At 35.6% G+C, this 18,845-nt stretch overlaps 1 protein-coding gene across 14 annotated transcripts in view; it reads right to left on the bottom strand.

The window, feature by feature from the left end:
- Positions 1 to 9,079, bottom strand: part of LOC118181133 (uncharacterized) — a 104,107-nt gene extending 95,028 nt beyond the window's left edge. For all 14 annotated transcript variants that reach the window (XM_085814694.1, XM_085814695.1, XM_085814706.1 and 11 more), the window contains exon 1: positions 3,089 to 9,079. In XM_085814694.1, coding sequence (XP_085670820.1) covers positions 3,435 to 7,358 — 3,924 coding nt within the window. In that variant the 5' untranslated portion in view covers positions 7,359 to 9,079 and the 3' untranslated portion in view covers positions 3,089 to 3,434. The remainder of the gene's footprint in view (positions 1 to 3,088) is intronic.
- Positions 9,080 to 18,845: the final 9,766 nt, after the last annotated feature.

The raw sequence follows: 18,845 nt of genomic DNA, 5'->3' as shown, positions 1-18,845 counted from the left end.
TTTAATAAATAAGCTTTACAAATAAGTCAAATTTGTTTTGCTTCTAACTCTTCCTTTGCCTGATTTTGCATTATCCTTAATTTATGGACATGAGTGTATTTATTTCTAAACATTTTAACTTGTTTCTAAATTTGTTGGAGAAATCTGTTCAAAACGCTTTTATTATTCAAAGAGTGCTAAAAACAAACTCATTTAAGAATTCGGATGAAACATATTGCTGAAAAGTTTTGCACATGATGATGCTTGTTGCAGTCTCTGAATTTAACTAACAATACATTGCGAAAATTACTGTCCGTAGTTTGAAATTATTATTCCTCTGGCAAAATATTTCAGTAATTTCAAATTTGAAGTGCACGTGAGGAGACGCTACAAAACAAAGCAGCTACAAGTTATATTAGAAATTAAATTAAACAGCATTTTAAAAGTCATAAAGTATCGCAGAAATGCTTAATATAAAGCGTTCAACTGTCTTTGCTGTTGCAGAGCGGTGTATATTGAGGTAAACAGGGTTACCAGATAATCTAGCTGGCCGATGGGTTTTCACGATTTTCTTATAATTCTTAGCAGGTTAGGGTATACATTAAAGAAGCAAGAAACAACAGTCTTGCTTAAATCTTCGAAACATTCGGTTTGCGGTCTACAATACACTTAATAAAAAATATAACAACAAAAGAAAATATCTAATGTAAACCACCATATGACTTCCTTGTACTGCATCTTAAATTATACACATTTTTTGCTGCACTTCATTTAAACTTATTTTCTCGATTTTATTTCATTTAAATTTAATTAACCGATCCCTCAAAACAAGTTGAAAATGATATCAAATAATGCAAATTTTGAAATTAAATATCCCGCTCAATTTTAGTCGTGCGGGAGTCAAACTTCTTGTATTTTTATCATGACGAGTATAAAATTTTCAGAAACTTAAGTTTAAGACTCTGCAGACAGCATTAAAAGTTAGATCTCGTTATTTGTCAAAAATTAATTTTTTATTTTATTTGGTCTTTTCCAAACATGGATATTTCCCACATTTAAAACACTTCTGTAACTGTATATATATGTATGTATATGTAAGAAAAATAAAGAATATGTAAAAGATTAAATTATCAACGTAAATTTCCCTTCTGAATTCTAAAACTAGTAACCTCTCTATCTGCACTACGTCATTTCTAGATTAATCCATGTCGTATGACTCTTACATAATTCTGGTGATGTAAGTGGAACTAAAACTCAATCAACCAATAGTAATTTACAGTAATATTAACTGTAAAATTACTGTTGGTTGCATGAAATCAAAATGCATTGGGAACCAAAACTAAGTCTGAATTGAGATCTTACCCTGAGCATAACGCACTTACTTTCTACGCTTTGGCCTAGCTGGACTGCAGTCTGTCTGTTTCTCCTTTCTTACTGCAAAATTATCTAAAATGTAAACTTTTTGGAATAAGCACAATTAATGTGTCAACTTGTTTGTGGCCACAACGTGTTTGCTGAAATAAAAAATGAATATTTAATATGCCTTCTCCTCCAATTTCATATTCATTATGGATCAACACTTCTAGACCATCAAAATTTCCGCTAGTCATTAGTTCTAAGTTTGTTTCTATTACATTATCAGGACTTGTATTCCTCTTTACTTGCTTTGGAAACATGAACTGTCCTGACTCGTAACAGGGAGCTTACTCAAGCTATGTTTAATAAATTGTGAAGTAGACAATACACACAGGAAGGGTATACGAAACCCTTTATTTTTCTATCTTTACAGCGATTTCCGGAACTTCGGAATACAGAGACCAACCACTTGTGGTCTGAACGTAAGAATATAAAAATATTAACTAAAACTCTAACTAAAACTAACTTTGGATTAATATACAAGTGCCTAACTTTAAGATTGGCCGTTATTTAACAAAAATTCGTATGTTGACAATACACACAGGAAGTGTATACGAAACCCTTTATTTTTCTATCTTTACAGCGATTTCCGGAACTTCGGAATACAGAGACCAACCACTTGTGGTCTGAACGTAAGAATATAAAAATATTAACTAAAACTCTAACTAAAACTAACTTTGGATTAATATACAAGTGCTTAACTTTAAGATTGGCCGTTATTTAACAAAAATCCGTATGTAGTACAGAGAGCTGCTAAAACTACGATATGTTTGAAATTGTCAAGAGGACTAAACCTCTGGCCTTGAAGGCAACCAGCAACCGAGTAAAACTACTATGGCCTGCTGCCTGCTTCTAATAACTCTTTCCTCTCTCTTGCTTGGCAAAAAGCCACAACTTAAGTACTTGGCGTTAGCAAGACAAATTTGCATAAATAAGTTAAAGCTTTTCTGGCCGGAAGTAGAAAATAAGAAGTGATAGTAAAGATTTTAAAATAAAATAAACGTTAGTAAAACTTAGGATCCTTACAACATATATATATATATATATATATATATATTCAATTGCAATAAAAACATTTCAAAATTTTGCATAAATTCAAATTGGCACTTCTTCGTCATATTATAAGGGATACGCGTAAACGTTTATCTAAAATTGAATTTGAATTATATTACCTCCATTTAAAAATTGCTTATTCAACTGAAACTTTTTCCTCATTTGAACATACATCCTGGTCTAGAACCGATACCGTTTGTCAACGGCATAAAAATGTGCTTACTTCTAAATTCCTTAAGCTCACACACCAGTCGAATAGTCCCACTTATCTAGCTAATCTTCTCACTGTAAACGTTAACCTCATCGTTAATATCTCCAATAAGAATCTTTCGGAGGATCAGTTAAAAGTATTAAAATATAATTTCAATTTTTCAAAGACATCTAAACCTTCAATTCCTCAAATCCTCGCCCCTATAGAGAAAGCCTTTAAATTCTCCAAAATTTCGGAAACGCAGGAGGATACAATTCGCCACATAATTAATCATAACGTTAATTTTAACAACAAATCTTTGGGTTCGAATCTTAGCAAAAAGGAAAATGAGATCTTACGTGAAATTCATTCTGATTGTTAAAAAATTTTATCAACTTTGTACTATTAAAATTTTTTGATCATTAAATAGATAAGTGAAAGTTCACTTACCTTCTAAATAGGGCTGCCCTGAACTGCCTGCTTTTCCTTCTTCTCGGTATCTGTCTCTATGATGAACTTCGATTTACTGCGCAACACAGCTATAAACTTTTTAAGAAATTTTAATTCGTATGAAAGATATCTACAAAATATTTACAAGTTATAATGATTACAAGCATAATTTATACGGAGACGGTCTATCGTTATACATCTGTTAGACGCGTCAGCCGTTCAACTGACTACTTTTAGTCTCTTACGCCAGAGGGCGTTCGTGGAAGTAAAGTTCTAGTAAACAAACGCGACACTCCCACCTTGAGGTCCAGTATCAGCAAAGGATGGACCTCAACTGACCTGTAGTTCAAGTCTTTTGAGTTTTCGTCATACGTCGAGTTCTGTACCTTACTAGCATATCCGACTCAGGTGTAAAGTTGAGTTCAAGAGGTATGAGGTTCTTAGTAGGTCTTATAATCTCCCCTTGTGCAGTTTTCAGTTTCACTAATCTAATGTGTCCGTCGTGGGATGGAAAAATTTCCACGATTCTAGCTAAGGGCCAGTTTATCCTTTTTTCGTTGTTGGACACAATTACAAGATCACCAACTTTCACAGAAGATGGTTCGCGGATGAATTTTGAGCTTTGTTTTAGTTGCCCTAAATATTCTGATCGAAATCTTTTTCGTAAATCTTTTCTCAATTTGGCTCTGTAAAGGTATCTTTTATTGATGGATTTAGAATCCAAAAGATCTAATTCAGGAACTCCAGTCTCTGTAATTTCTGTTAGAAACATTGCTGGGGTGAGAGCTCTTAAATCCTTTACGTCTTCTGACAAATACGTGAGAGGACGGTTGTTCATAATGCTCTCGCAGTCACAAATGATTGTCAACAGTTCTTCGTAGTTCAGAGAAGATTTTCCTAGTACCTTTCGAAGAATTCTCTTTAGTACTCCAATTAATCTTTCCCACCACCCTCCCCACCATGGCGAGGAAGGGGGAATAAATTTCCATTCAATTTTCTTAACTGTTGCATTTTCTAAGATAGAATTCCAATCTATGGTCTTAAACAAATTATTTGATCCAACAAAATTGGTTCCATTGTCGGAGTATACAGTGACAGGTCTACCCCTTCGAGCGATGAATCGCCTGAACGCGTGCAGGAAACTTTCGGTTGATAGAGATGAGACTAGCTCTAAGTGAACTGCTCTATATATTGCGCAAGTAAAAATGACGATCCATGTTTTTTGACCTCCTTTTAAAATTAAGGGACCCGTCAGATCAACACCAATAATCTCAAAAATTAAAGCTTCTCTTATTCTGTCTTCAGGTAGTGGCGCTTGAGGAATCTTATATGAATCAGAGTCGAACCTTCGACATCGTACACAGTTTTGGATAACCTTGCGTACCGTCTTCCTACTCTTTATGATCCAATATTTTTCACGCAAAGCGCACATAACGAATTGTACTCCAGCGTGACTTAGCGTTTCATGTTCAGATTTGATCAGCTTTAAGACTAATGGATGTTCTGAGGGAAGTAAAACTGGGTAACGAAAGTCAGCATCATCGTCTCTCTGAAAGATACGTGTCTTCACTTTTATAAGGCCATTGGAGTCCATGATAGGTTCTAGAGCACGTATTCTTTTATCTTTCAATCCTTCGAAAGATTCTCGTTGGATGAGTCGGAAAACCACTGTTTCAGCTCCTTTTAGTTCTTCGACTGAAATTCTCCCATGAGTTCTTTCAGATGGTGGTGTTGTAGCATTTTTAATGAATCTAAAGATCCAAGATACGACCTTTATGATCTTTTCGAATTTTGAAATATTGTGAAAAAGGTTAAATTTATCTGTATTCGTGTTATTGCTGGCTGAAACCACAGTTCGTTTTCTCTCTCCATTTACTATATCGAAGTCAGGATGTTCTCCATCTGCAATAGGCCACTCTTCTGGAGGTCGATAAATCCAATCTGGTCCTTTCCACCATTCGGATTTCCTCAATTCTTTTGCAGAGCAACCGCGTGATGGCAAATCCGAAGGATTAAACTTTCCGGGAATGTGATGCCAGTGATCTGGGTTACTCAGTTTTCGAATCTCATTTACTCGATTGGCTATAAAAGTGGACCAATTTTCTTTCTGTTTTATCCAAAAGAGAGCATTTGTGGAATCCGTCCAGTAAAAAACTGGAACCTCTTTTAATTTCACGTCTTCTCTTATTGTATGAGAGAGCCTGGCTCCAATAGTGCAAGCGAGTATCTCTAGTCGAGGTATGGTGAGTGCTTTTAGGGGAGCAACTCTCGCTTTAGATTGTATCAATTGACAAGTGACTCCACTCTCACCGCTGTGTCTAAGGAAAATGCAGGTCGCATACGCGTCCTTGCTTGCGTCTGAAAATACATGCAGAGTGGTACTTTCGTCTATTTTGGGAAGCAATCTAGGAATTTTGATATCTTTCAAATATTTTAACTGAGATGACCATGTGAAAAATTTCCTTGCTAGATCATTCGGCAAATTAGTATCCCAGTTAATTTTCTGTTTCCAGCACTCTTGCAGAATCATTTTAGGCAAGAGAGTAACTGGACTAGTAAACCCAATTGGGTCAAAGATTTTACTAAATTCGGAAAGAACAGATCTTTTGCTCGATACAGGGTTTTCTTCATATTTTACGTGACAAGACAAAGTATCGTCAAACAAGTCCCATTTCAATCCCAATACTGACACAACATCTTCATAATCTTTATCAGAGAGGTTTAGAATTGAAGTTTCATTTTTAAGTCTATTATGTTTCCATCCTCTTAGGTCAAATTTTGCAGTAGCCATTATTTCCTTAGATCCTTTGATAAATGAGTTTAATTCTTCAATTGATTCCACGCTCGCTACGCAGTTATCCACATACATGGCTTTCTTTAGCTTTGAAGCTATTTCCTGATGATGTTTTGGTACATTTTCCAAATGGTAGTTAATCGTGGCAGCGAGTAAAAAGGGGCTGGCGTTTACGCCGAATACAACCCTTCGGTGCCGATATATAGTCAGTTTTTCAGGCTGTCCTTTCTCCCACCATAGGAATCGGAGGAAATCTCGATCCGCTGGGTTCACACCTATCTGAAGAAATGCTCTTTTTATATCCGAAATTACTCCATATTTCCCCTCTCGAAATTTTATCAAAATTTTGGGGATCAATTCAAGATAATTAGGACCCTTTTCCAGGCAGTCGTTCAGAGGTACCGAATTTTTCTCCTTTGCAGATGCGTCGAACACTGGTCGAATTTTGGTAATCGAATTTTCCCGAAACACTGCTCTATGTGGCAGATAATGCCCTTTGATCTTTTCTGCCTCCGAAATATCGATAGGTTCAATTATTCCCTCTTCTACCCAATCCTTTAAAACAGTTTCGTAGGCTTCTAAGGAATTCTTTGTCTGAAGGGTTTTCACGCAAGACTTCAGACGCTTTTCTGCAAGGATTCTATTATCTGGCAACTCAGGATGAATTTGAAGCCATGGCAGTGATACCTGATATCTTCCAGCGTCATCTCTTTCTAAAGTACGGATAAAATAATTTTCTGTAGCCTTTTCTATTTCTTGTTTTGTTTGCGAAAGAACTGGTTCAGTTATTCCGATAGAATCAAGAGACCACAAGTCACAAATTTTTCTGTCACTAATGTGTAGTGATAAAAGAACTTCATTAAAATTTTTTCCCTTTACCTTCGTTCTCCCTAATATTGTCCAACCAAGGTGTGTATTCATCACTACTAAACTCTCCGTTACGTGTATTATTTCCCCTGTAAAGAGTTTTCCGGCATAATCTGCTCCTACAAGCACGTGTATTTCGTTAGGGTGTTTTTCAAATAAACAAGAATTCTCATTAATTACATCACTGGGAAAAATTTTGTAACCTCTTAGTTTCTTTAAGCATTCCCTATCCTCCAATTTTGGAATATGTGAGCATATGGTTTTTTGGCTCAAAACCTCCATTTCGCATGTGAATCCTGTTTCTGGATTATTTAACTTAATCAGATACTTGTTGTGATTTTCCCTTTTTTCTATTCCTCCAAAAAGCCCATGAGTCACACTTTCCTGACCTAAAGATTTTAGTTTTAATTTCTCCGCAAGAAATGTGCTGATATATGATCTGCTACTTCCGGTATCCAGAATTATTCGTGTAAAATTGCTTTCACCATCTCCGTAAACATTGGCAATTAAAGTTTGCAAGATTACACTTTCATAGGATGAATTATTCGTTAAGGCCTTATTTTCAATTTGTTCTTCCTTAATTTCTCCGTTTTCGTTTTTAAAACACATTATAGTGGCATGTCGTTGTTTACATAATTCACACCTTATTCTAGAAGTGCAAATAAAACTAAGATGCCGTGGGTGTAAACAGCGATAACAGATCCCTTTCGCTTTGCATTTCTCCCTTTTTTTTCTCAGTAGACCATAAAGATGCTTGTTTACACGTTATAGACTCGTGATCAGAAGAGTCGCAGAAAACACATGGTGTTTGTCCCCCCCGCAAACTTGCGTTCGTTAACTCCGAAGCTGTGTGTTTCGCAATAGGTCTGGGTTCACTCAGTTTGTTATGCTTTTGCGGCGCCGCCTTTGGCTGGACCGTCTGGAATGTACGTTCCCGCGCAACTAATTGCTCAGAAAGAAATTCCACTAGGTGACTCAAATCGTAATTTGATTTCCGAACTGTTTTATTATACTCCAAAACCAAATCTGGGGGCAATGTTTTAAGCAAAATAGGTGTTAATAAAGCTCCATATGTTTCTGAGGTCATATTTAATGATTCAAGACATCGAATATGTTTCTGTATATAATTGAATAACTTACGGAAATTTTGAATGTCATTACAATCTTTTAGAGGTCTTATTTTCAGTAATTTATCTATATGGGCGTTGATCAGTACATCTTTATTTCCAAATCTTTCTGTGAGGAGTTTAACTGAAGTTTAGTAATTTTCTTCGGTTAAATCGAAACCGTCAATGGTGTTATAAGCAGTGCCTCCCAAAAAGGATTTCAAATAATTAAATTTGCTTATAGCGTCAAGCGTTTTATTTTGGTGTATGGCTGATGAAAAAGTGTTCCAAAATGTCAGCCATTCGCAGCTCTCGCCATAAAACTTCGGAATCGTAAGTTTAGGAAGCTTCACATTATGACTTTCGATTTTAACGTTTTCTATAATACTTTCACTTAACTGTTCAGTGCTTCGTAACACATTAAATTTTTGTTGTTCTATATTAATTTCTTTCAATTTTTTGTTAGCTTTGTATTTAAATGTAGTTATTCTTTCACGATATTCGTCAACACCGTTTAATTCCTGGTCTAGATCCTTTATGTTTATTAATTTTTCTATATCGGCATCTATTTGTTTTAACTCGTTCGATTTTTCATTTAAGAGTTCTAAAGAAATTTCTAGTTCCTCTGCATTCACTTCTGTTTTTGGTAATTCAGTTTCTATTCGGCCAATTAATTTTGTAACGGCAGCCCTTATGTGGCCGCGTTTCCTTTTCAATGTATCGATGAATTCCGTCATTATTTAATATTCAACAATTCAACAAGTATCAGCAATTCACTAATTATTTATGCTTATGTATTATCTATATAACTGATATCAATTTAGACAGTTTCAATAGTTAGGAAAACAGCAGTTACTGGCAGTCCCTGTTCGGGCGCCATGTTAAAAAATTTTATCAACTTTGTACTATTAAAATTTTTTGATCATTAAATAGATAAGTGAAAGTTCACTTACCTTCTAAATAGGGCTGCCCTGAACTGCCTGCTTTTCCTTCTTCTCGGTATCTGTCTCTATGATGAACTTCGATTTACTGCGCAACACAGCTATAAACTTTTTAAGAAATTTTAATTCGTATGAAAGATATCTACAAAATATTTACAAGTTATAATGATTACAAGCATAATTTATACGGAGACGGTCTATCGTTATACATCTGTTAGACGCGTCAGCCGTTCAACTGACTACTTTTAGTCTCTTACGCCAGAGGGCGTTCGTGGAAGTAAAGTTCTAGTAAACAAACGCGACACTGATACTAATATCATTATCTCTAAAGCTGATAAGGGCGGACAGATCGTTGTTATGGACAACCACACATATATTACTGGCGTCTCTAAACTGATAAATGAAGGCCCATACTGCTTGATCCCTAAAGATCCTTCAACTTCGGACCTCACGCAGGTTAGAAGTGCTATCAAATCTTCTAATATTCTGCCGACGCAATTGAAGAAATTACTTATACCACCTATTACTAATTTCGCTAGGCTTTATGCTCTTCCAAAAGTCCACAAAACCGGTATTCCTTTTCGACCAATTGTTTCCAACATAGGTACTGCTTCATATCCTTTGGCCAAATATTTAGTTTCCAGATTTTCTCCTTTACTTGCTAACAATATTCACACTGTAAAAAATTCTGTTGAAGTCATTGATAAGCTCAAAAATATTTCTCCACTTCGTTCCATTATGGTTTCATTTGATGTCAAATCACTGTTTACTAATGTTCCGGTCGAAGGAGCACTAAATTGTCTTGAAACTAGGCTTCGGGAATTTCACTTCACACATACTGAAATTAATGAGTTGGTTTCGCTTACTAAAGTCTCTCTAAGTCAAACTCACTTTGTTTTCCAATATGCATATTTTCGTCAAGTTGAAGGATTGGCTATGGGTAATCCTTTCAGTCCGGTACTTGCTGACATTTATATGCACTATTTTGAGATGAAATTATTTGATAAATTATCTTTTCGTCTTTGGATTCGGTATGTAGACGACACTTTCGCGCTTTTTGACGGTTATAAAGAGGATTTATCCGAGATTCTATTTATTATGAATTCAATTGATCCAGCCATCCAATTCACTCTTGAAATTGAATCCAACAATTCCCTCCCCTTCCTTGATATTCTTATGATCCGCAATGAAACTGATTTTAGCACTACTGTGTACCGTAAACCCTTTGCAGTTTGTTTACCACCCCATGCCAACTCATGCCACCCTCTTTAAGCAAAAAATGGCTTCTTTTTACTATTATGTATTCCGCGCGCTTAAAGTTTGTTCCTCTGAATCTTTGGTTACCAATGAACTTAATTATTTGAGAGCAGTTGCGATTGACTGTGGATTTTCTCCCGTGATTATTGATAAAGCCGTTAAAAATTTTCAGATTCCCATCAAAGAAGACATTCCACTGTTAGAAATAATATTAATGACCTTGTCGTGCTTCCATTTTATCCTTCTGTTAGCTATAAAATTGCACGGATTCTCCAGAAATTCAATTTTCAAGTCGGTTTCTCCCCTATTAATAAAATTCACCCTTCGATTCTAAAAGATTGCGTTTCTGTCTTGAATTCTTGGGGAATTTATAGTATATCGTGTCAGTGTGGTTTAAGATATATTGCCCAAACAAAAAGAGCGTTAAAGTTTCGTATCAGGGAAAATGAATCTTATGTCAGAAAAGGCGAAATTAACAAGTCTTCAATAGCGTATCATAATTGGACATTTAACCATAATTTTGACTTTGGGTCTGCAAAAATTATCCGAAAGGCTTCTTCCATAGGTGAATTGGATTTTCTTGAGGCTTTTCATATTCACAAAGATTTAGCATGTTTAGTTAATGATTTTAAGTCCAATCCAATCCTTCCTAATGCCTTTAAAATTCTACTATCTTAATTCAGTTATTTTTGCCGATAGATGGCGTTACCTCCTCGCGTTTGGTACTACCAGAGGGTATAAAATCTGTTCAGTGGTTGCTTTCCATTATTCGAAGTTCAGATTTTGAGCGTGAAGGTGCATTTGCCCCTCGCTCCCTATTTTTAACTTCGCCATTTTTCTTGTCCTTTGTGTTACATGTTTGATCAGATAGCCTGGCTCAGTAAAAGTAGGCGGCCAGTGCAACTCTGATTAAAAATCTGGTTACAACCACGTGCAGTGCTGATAAGGACCACGTGTTTCTAAGACTCCTTTCCCTTTATTTATTTTTTTTTCCCTTCTTTCTAGGTATTTCTTTCTCCTGATGAGGAGGGACCTTTAGCTGCCCTCGAAATCGATTGAGTGTTTCAATGTACATACGCTAAATACAAGGTTGTTTTTACGATGTTGATTGTCACATTAGCGTGTTTCTCTTCTATTCTAATACAGGACTATATTCTTCGGCGGATGCACATGCCTTCTAGCATATCTGGTGTTCTCAAATAAGGTTGACAGTTAGTATAATCATGCATATGTATGTGCATATACACTGTAACACAGTTATAATCATGCATATACCAGGTAGCCATAATTAAATTGACAGTGCTCACAATGCTCTGTAGCGCGATCTATTTGCGAGAATGACGCTGCATTTTGTAGGAAGATTAAACAAGACGGGGGACGAAGGATTCCGCGAAAAAAAATTAGTTCCAAAAGTCACCGCTAGGGGAATATTTGGCGCTATGTAATAGAAAATAGAGTGTTAACAAATGCAAATTAATACGGAATAAAATTACCTTTTATTATGGATATGCCTTATGAAATATGGATACGCCTTACAGTATGGTATGAAAAATATTACAAAAGATTATCAACCGTACAAGATCAGCCGTGTACAGCAGTTACTGTACCCCGACTATGATAAGCGATTGACTTTTGCTCTCACCTTTCTTTCCAGAATGGAGGTGAATGACGCTTGGCCGTGGAAAATCTTATGGGGAGACGAGGCCCACTTTTACCTGAATGGAACTGTGAATACCCAGAACTGCCGAATTTGGGATGACAAATCACCACATGCAATCACAGCAATTCCCTTACATTCACCAAAGGTAACTGTTTGGTGTGGGTTCACAGCGGAATTTATCGTAGGTCCATTCTTCTATGAGAACTTTACCCCGACAGGACCGAAAACCTGTTCTGTTACCGGAGAGAAATATCGCCACATGTTGAACAGCTTTGTCATTCCGGCACTTCAGCAAAGACAATGCCTGGGGAAAATCATTTTCCTGGAGCCCCTCCATACGTTGCTGTACGGGTGCAACAGATGCTACGACAGAAATTCACAACAGAAAGAGTCATTAGCAGCTACTTTCCAACTGCATGGCCACCTCGGTCGCCTGATCTTACCCCATGCGACTTCTGGCTATGGGGTTACCTTAAGTCTAAGGTCTGTCAAGGAGTGGTCCAGGACCTGACTACGTTGAAGGATAACATATCACGGACTGTACGGGAGATTCCTGCAGACATGTTACTTTCTGCTGTTGTGCATACTGTGCACAGAATGCAGTATGTGGTCCACAACAACGGCAGCCACATTGAACCTCATTTGAATGCAAAATAAAAGGTAATTTCGCATTGATTTGCATTTGTTAACACTCTATTTTCCATTACTCAGCGCCAATTATTCCCCTAGCGGTGGCTTTTGGAACTATTTTTTTCGCGGAATTCTTCGTCCCCCGTCTTGTTTAATCTTCCTACAAAATGTGGCGCCATTCTCGCAAATAGATCGCGCTACAGAACACTGTGAGCACTGTCAGTTTAATTATGGCTACCTGTTATATGCGCATATACCCCAGATACTCACTTGTGCTGCTGATTATAGTAGTTAGTGTACAAAATCGGGTCGGAAAGAGATGAAAATGATGCATAGCATTTCATAACGGATCGGATTACGCAATCAGAACAGCCGCATTCGGCCTCGGGTCGGCTTTTGCCCACATCTGCTTCATATCCATTTCTTCATCAACTGGTGACGTTAAGAATTTCGCTTCCTTTTATCCATTTTCCTAACATTTGGTCATGAAATCTCGAATCTTCGTATGCTTTGAAATGCTCCGTTACTTCTCATTTGAAAAATTCGCAGCTGAGGATTATAGATTTTCTTTGAAATTCAAAACTTAAGTACCATAAATATGCTTATATAAATTTATCTTGCTAATTATTAATTTATATAACATTAGCAATATATGAATTTCAATATATAACAGATTATTTTTACCAAGTGAAGTAACAAATTATTGTTGTGCAAAGTATTTTCCTTGTGGGAAAATTAAGAACAGTAAATTACTGTTTAAAGTTTAGTTTAAAATAAGGTTATAAATAATAAATTAAAGTTATATTTTTTATTTATTATTTATTTTATTTTATTTATTTATTGCGTATTTATGTCTTGAAAGCCGTTTTCAGCGTACCTAAAAACTCATTGTTACATTCTTTGTTTTTATTTCTTGTAGGAGCTTGCCTAAGGAGTTACAAAAACAAAATACAAGCTGAAGTTGCCTACTATCCACCACCTAAGAAAGGAAAAATAGAAACTAATGAGAAATTTAATAAGGAAATTAACATCAAGTTTGAAAATCCTGCCACCACCATAAAAGAAGCTGCTCATTCGTCTGCTGGAACTGTATTAGATGAAGTAAGATTTCGAATTCGGCAGAAACATTTCGAAGCTAATAGATATTTCCGCGCTTTGGTTAAGTCATCTTTTAATTATCCAAATTTTCAAACTATTCAGACGACCTATGTGTCGTTTGCAGATATTATAAGATATTGTTATATAAAACATTTTACAAGAAAAGATAAAAGAGAACACTTTTAGACATAAAAATATGTCTAACTTGATACTTTGAGATAGTAACAATATAATTTTAAACTGATTCTTACACATTTTATGTATATATTTAAGATATTTTCTCTTTATTGCATCGAGCTGAATTACATTATTTATTGAGAAAGAATGGAAGCTAATTAAAGGATGACGCTTATTCATGAATATCATCAGAAGTATGACACAGTCATTAATAGTAGAGTAGATAGAGTAGGTTATGTCTCAGGGGATTCAAGAACGCGTCGCAATAATGAGCTTGAGAATGAAATAAATTTAAGAGCATGAACTTTCAGGAAACACAGCTATCCGTTCTGTTCAGAAAATACATCGATCTTGCTCGAGATTACGTGTTATTGTATATGATCGCGATTACGTAAAAAAGAAGACAACCTGTTACGGTACACAACGGCTCATAGCGACGCGGGCACCTTTTTTGCGAGTTGACCACTATTCTCTGCGGCAGAAACCTTCACATGGAGCTGGCATGAAAGTGCCAGTATCTTTAAGAAAATTAGTTTTTAATTTAAAGATAGCAGTCTTCATAAAAGTGTCGGCACTTTTATGCAAGTAGAGGTTTAATTTACTACTCTGTACAATATTCCTTCTGAGGCTATCATCCTTCGACCCTCATGTACCATGAACACAATGAAGTACACGCGAATAAGTTAAGTATATTTACAAAATTACGTTTTTATTTTCATTTTTCTTAGATGTTAATAGGATGAGGATGAAGAAAGGAATTAGTTATAAGTTTTAACTGTAACCAGTAGAAAAATAACAAAGCCTTATATCTGATATAATTAGTAAATGGTTGCTGTTCGTGTCCCTCAGGTGCATGTTTTTCTATGATGACAACTGACATTCTTGTAGACCAGTGATCGGCAAACTCATTACTCATCATTATCGAGAGACTCATTATTATTATACGATAATTATCGTATTTATTGACAAAAAATAATTTTTACATTAAGATAAAAATATGAGAAAACACGCATTTAATGTAAACTTTGCATTTCCTTGGAATCGTCTTCATTTGATACAATAAGTTTGAATAAGTCAGGTTTGTATGCTGTTGTTTTAATTTCAAGCAGAATTCCAGGTTTTCGTTAATAAGACAATTTCTTAATTTACTTTTGATCAAAATCATGCTTGAAAAAGATTGTTCGCTTGAATATATAGAGCCAATGAGCGAAAGAACAGCAGATGCTAGAAATTTTAACTGATCATGTAGAGTTGGGAGTACCATTGCAGGGGTTGAAAATTACCATATTATCCTTCTCAGGTCTTTAAAAACATATCACTTTTGGTGGGAACTTATTTTTTCAAACTTACACAATTATTTTTATCAAAATTTTCCATATCGGTATTAAGGCGTTCAAATTTGAAATTCATATTTTGTTTTCAAACCTCCAGCAATTCCAATTCAAAACTGCTAATGTCCATATTAAACGGAGAAAATTTCAATTACTTTGCACCAGCGATGAAATGCTCTTTAAGAAAGGCTAAATTTGCTTTGCCTTTTCTGAATTCTTGAAATCTCTGTAGAAAATGTTTTCTTATACTTAAAATTGTAGCAGTAAATGTCAATTAATTCAATTAATCAATTAAAGAAGTAAGGAATAATTTGCTTTCGAATGAAACGACTTGTTCCAACATTGGAAAAAAATTGTGTCCTTTCCTCTGTGGTTACATTCAATTAAAAATTATTTGAATTGCCGATGATAAAAGAGCTTAGCTATATTGACAATCTTGATCACCAATTTCGCAACACTGCAAATTTCTTTTAGCTATGTCTGGCCAAAATGGCTTCTTGATGAATGATGCAATGGTCATCTTGATGAATAATGCAATGTTCTTGCGACTAATCTTTTTCTTATTAATTTTCTTTATTAATAAAATAGAGATTCTAATATTCTTCTTTTCTCATTCCGGTCACTTTTTTTGCCCTATCTATTGAATCTGATACATTTTTTTCAAGTAGAATATGACGTCTCTCCATGCATTCAACGACAGCATTTGCAATATCCCCGCCATATGTTTGATCTTTCAGTGGCAACAATACTTAAAATTCTTCTTTAAGACCCGTACACGAAATAATTCGAATTACATATCGAAGGTGAAGCTTTCGCTGTGTCATTTATGTCATAAGATTCATCAACAGCTATTGATAATGCGGAAACCAACTTAAGATCTTCTATTTGCTGACTGGCTATATTCGAAGACATATTGATTGTCCTGTCTTTTACCGTTTTAAGAAACAATAATAACTCTAATTTTTTGTAAGAATTCTTGCTTTGCCCATAAAATCTCAGAACAGCTCCTCGATGCATTTGTAAAACAACTTTTAACCGTCTGTGTATGATTTCCCTCTCTTAGCAATCTCTTGATTAACAATGAAGCTTGAAATATTAAGTGTTCTGGAAAATTGCTTCCAATGTGAACGATTCGGTCCATTCAATTTTAATTTCACGGTTTTTGTCTTCACGGTGTCTTTTAATTTCACGGTTTGTTAAATAAATTGCTCCTAAAAACATGTTACATTAAAACATATTAAAACATGACTTCCTTGTACGGAACACAACATGACTTCCTTGTACGGAATATTAAATTATACGCATTTTTTCCTGCGTTTCATTGAAACTTATTGAATTGAATTAAATCTACTTCGTCGATAGCGCATAAACCACAATAGAGTAAATGTACTGTTTAAAATTTGCTATAGTTACTTACCATAGCGACACCCTGGCGCTAGGTTGCCCTTTAACAGCATTACATCTCATTCATTTTGTAACTCAGAATGCACAAAAATTATACCATCTGAAGAATTATCTAATCGTTGCCACATGTTCTATTCAAATACTATAATAAATAAATCTAAAACGACGTATAAAAGAAATTTAAAAAATAAAAAAGAAATAGTTTCTCACAGATGATTCAGCGTTGCTTACCTAATGCGCATGCGCTACTCGTCAACATTCTCCTCTGTCCCAGACAGACTGGTGACAGTATTTGCTGAAAATACGAAAAACTTATTTCTTATCTTATTATCTTTAAAATATGATACCCGGAATTTTACATGATTTCAATACTTCTTTTACTTCATACCATGAAGTAAAAAGTTAAACCTAAGCCAAAAATACCTGTAAGATCTCCAACTGGTTAAAAGCTACAAGTGGCTCAATGCGCCGAGTAGGCGGTCTTGTCAGTCGAATTAGACTTTTCACTATGTCAGCTACTGACCACTGTACACACTGACGAAAAAGCTGTGGCTCGAGTGCCTTCTCTGACCCACATACCCCGCGCTCGCCTGCGCTACGCCGATCCGCCCGATACCCCGCTCGCCCGCACGTAGTCGAAATTGATATGTGGCAGAGCCTCATGCTACTCGCGAGCTGTTGTTTTCCGACCACTGCTGCATAGGAACGTAATACGAGTTTTGCAGAGCATCGACAGAAAGTCGCTCCCATGGTTGTTCCGGCGATTTGGAGTTTTTACACACCTGTAAAAGGTCCCATTTTCTACTAGTTACTGCGTTAGTGCATTTTAAAATGAAAAAGCTTCAGTTTCTTTTTATTTAATTGTATTCCTTTCTATTGTCAGAACAAAGAAAATAAAGCAACAGCAAGTAGAGCAAAGAGGAAGAATTCCAAGAAGCAACAGGAGATCCCGATTCAACGACCTCAGCAATCAGTCATTCAGCAACCTCAGATATCAATATATGAAAGACCTCAACAATCGGCACATCAACGACCTCAGCAATCAGCAACTCAGCGACTTCAGAAATCGATATATCAAAGAAATCAACAATCGGCCCATCAACGACCTCAGCAATTTAAAGGGCAAATCAACTGGCCTGAGATCCCAAGTTACGTAAGTAACTGATTTCTGTTGCTCATTTCTTTTGCAAGGAAGAAATTATCTTTTGAAACTACTGAAATTGTTCTAATTGGTAATGAAGATCTGTGCCTACGCTCATGTTCAGCGAATCTTGAACAATTCTGTTTGATGAAGTTCGTGTGGCATAACTGAAAAAGGAACAAATATGTGAGCCTCATGCCTTTGACGTACTAATCATACCATCATGCAGCACAAAATGACGTGTTGTATTTGGTGTATAGCAGGATTCTAGTCTGGACTGACTTGGAACCACAGTTGGTCTGGATTTGGATTTTATTATATGATATGATCTTGTGGAATATTTATTGTACTCGTCGAAGTCTCTCACAGGATCTTGATTCTGAGAAGAAAGCCTATACGAACCGGCTTCTTAAATATGATCCTTTCGCGGCCAGAGCGCGACCATTCCTCCTTATACCTGTAGGAGCCGAGACCAGAATTTTATTTAGTTGCATAGGTGCAATAACATGCAATAACTGTATTATGCAACACAAAAAGTAGCTATTGTTATTTAACGAGTTTTAATTAACTGATATTCATTCTTTCTTTTATTTTTAGGTGGAAACAAATACATATCTGAAAAATCCATTCGAATTATTTGATCAAAATCTATACGAAGACCTTAATTTCGAAGAAGATGAGGTAATTTTATGATATGACTGAGATGATGAGAATTGCCATCTTTGATTTTAATCTGTCTGTCTTGTGATAACAGCCAAATATTCTAATACAAAATTATTTTATTATGACGGAATGTAATTTGATCATTGAAAAATAGGGATTTGATTTTACATTACTCTGTTGTGCTTTATTGAAAAATCAATCTTAGTTTTTATACCAAAATAATCGGGAAGTGCTGGTTGTAGGGAAGAGCGAGGTAATTTGACATTAGTAAAAAAGATTAAAAGATTTGCCCTGATGGTGTAGCCGTTAACCAGCCAGTTCATATGAAAATGTCGAGAGTACAACAACAATCCCTGTAAAAAAAAAAAAAAAAAAAAAAGTTTGTTAGGATCCTCCGGATTTTAACTGTGCTATAACTGTCCAGAGCAGTTTTGGACAAACTGGGATGAGACACAGACACCTTTTGCGAAATAATCACTTATTGCGATTGCAGTACTCATATAAGCAATCCATCTAATTCAAATGACTAGACGCCATACTGTCATATGATCCATATACTAGCTGTCCTATGATAACAGTTAATACGCATATATAATCCGAGCTGTTGATTATCCGAAATGGCCTTGGTGTATATTACCTTCAATAATCAATGTTCTATTGTATAAGGAATGGATATTTATTAATTCTT

The sequence above is a fragment of the Stegodyphus dumicola genome, chromosome 4 (assembly GCF_044657685.1).
Source record: "Stegodyphus dumicola isolate Sdum_Otavi_A_Nest chromosome 4, ASM4465768v1".
Taxonomy (NCBI): Eukaryota; Metazoa; Arthropoda; class Arachnida; order Araneae; family Eresidae; genus Stegodyphus; species Stegodyphus dumicola.
The sequence above is the reverse complement of the archived record's forward strand: the minus strand, read 5'-3'. Positions and strand labels throughout refer to the sequence as shown.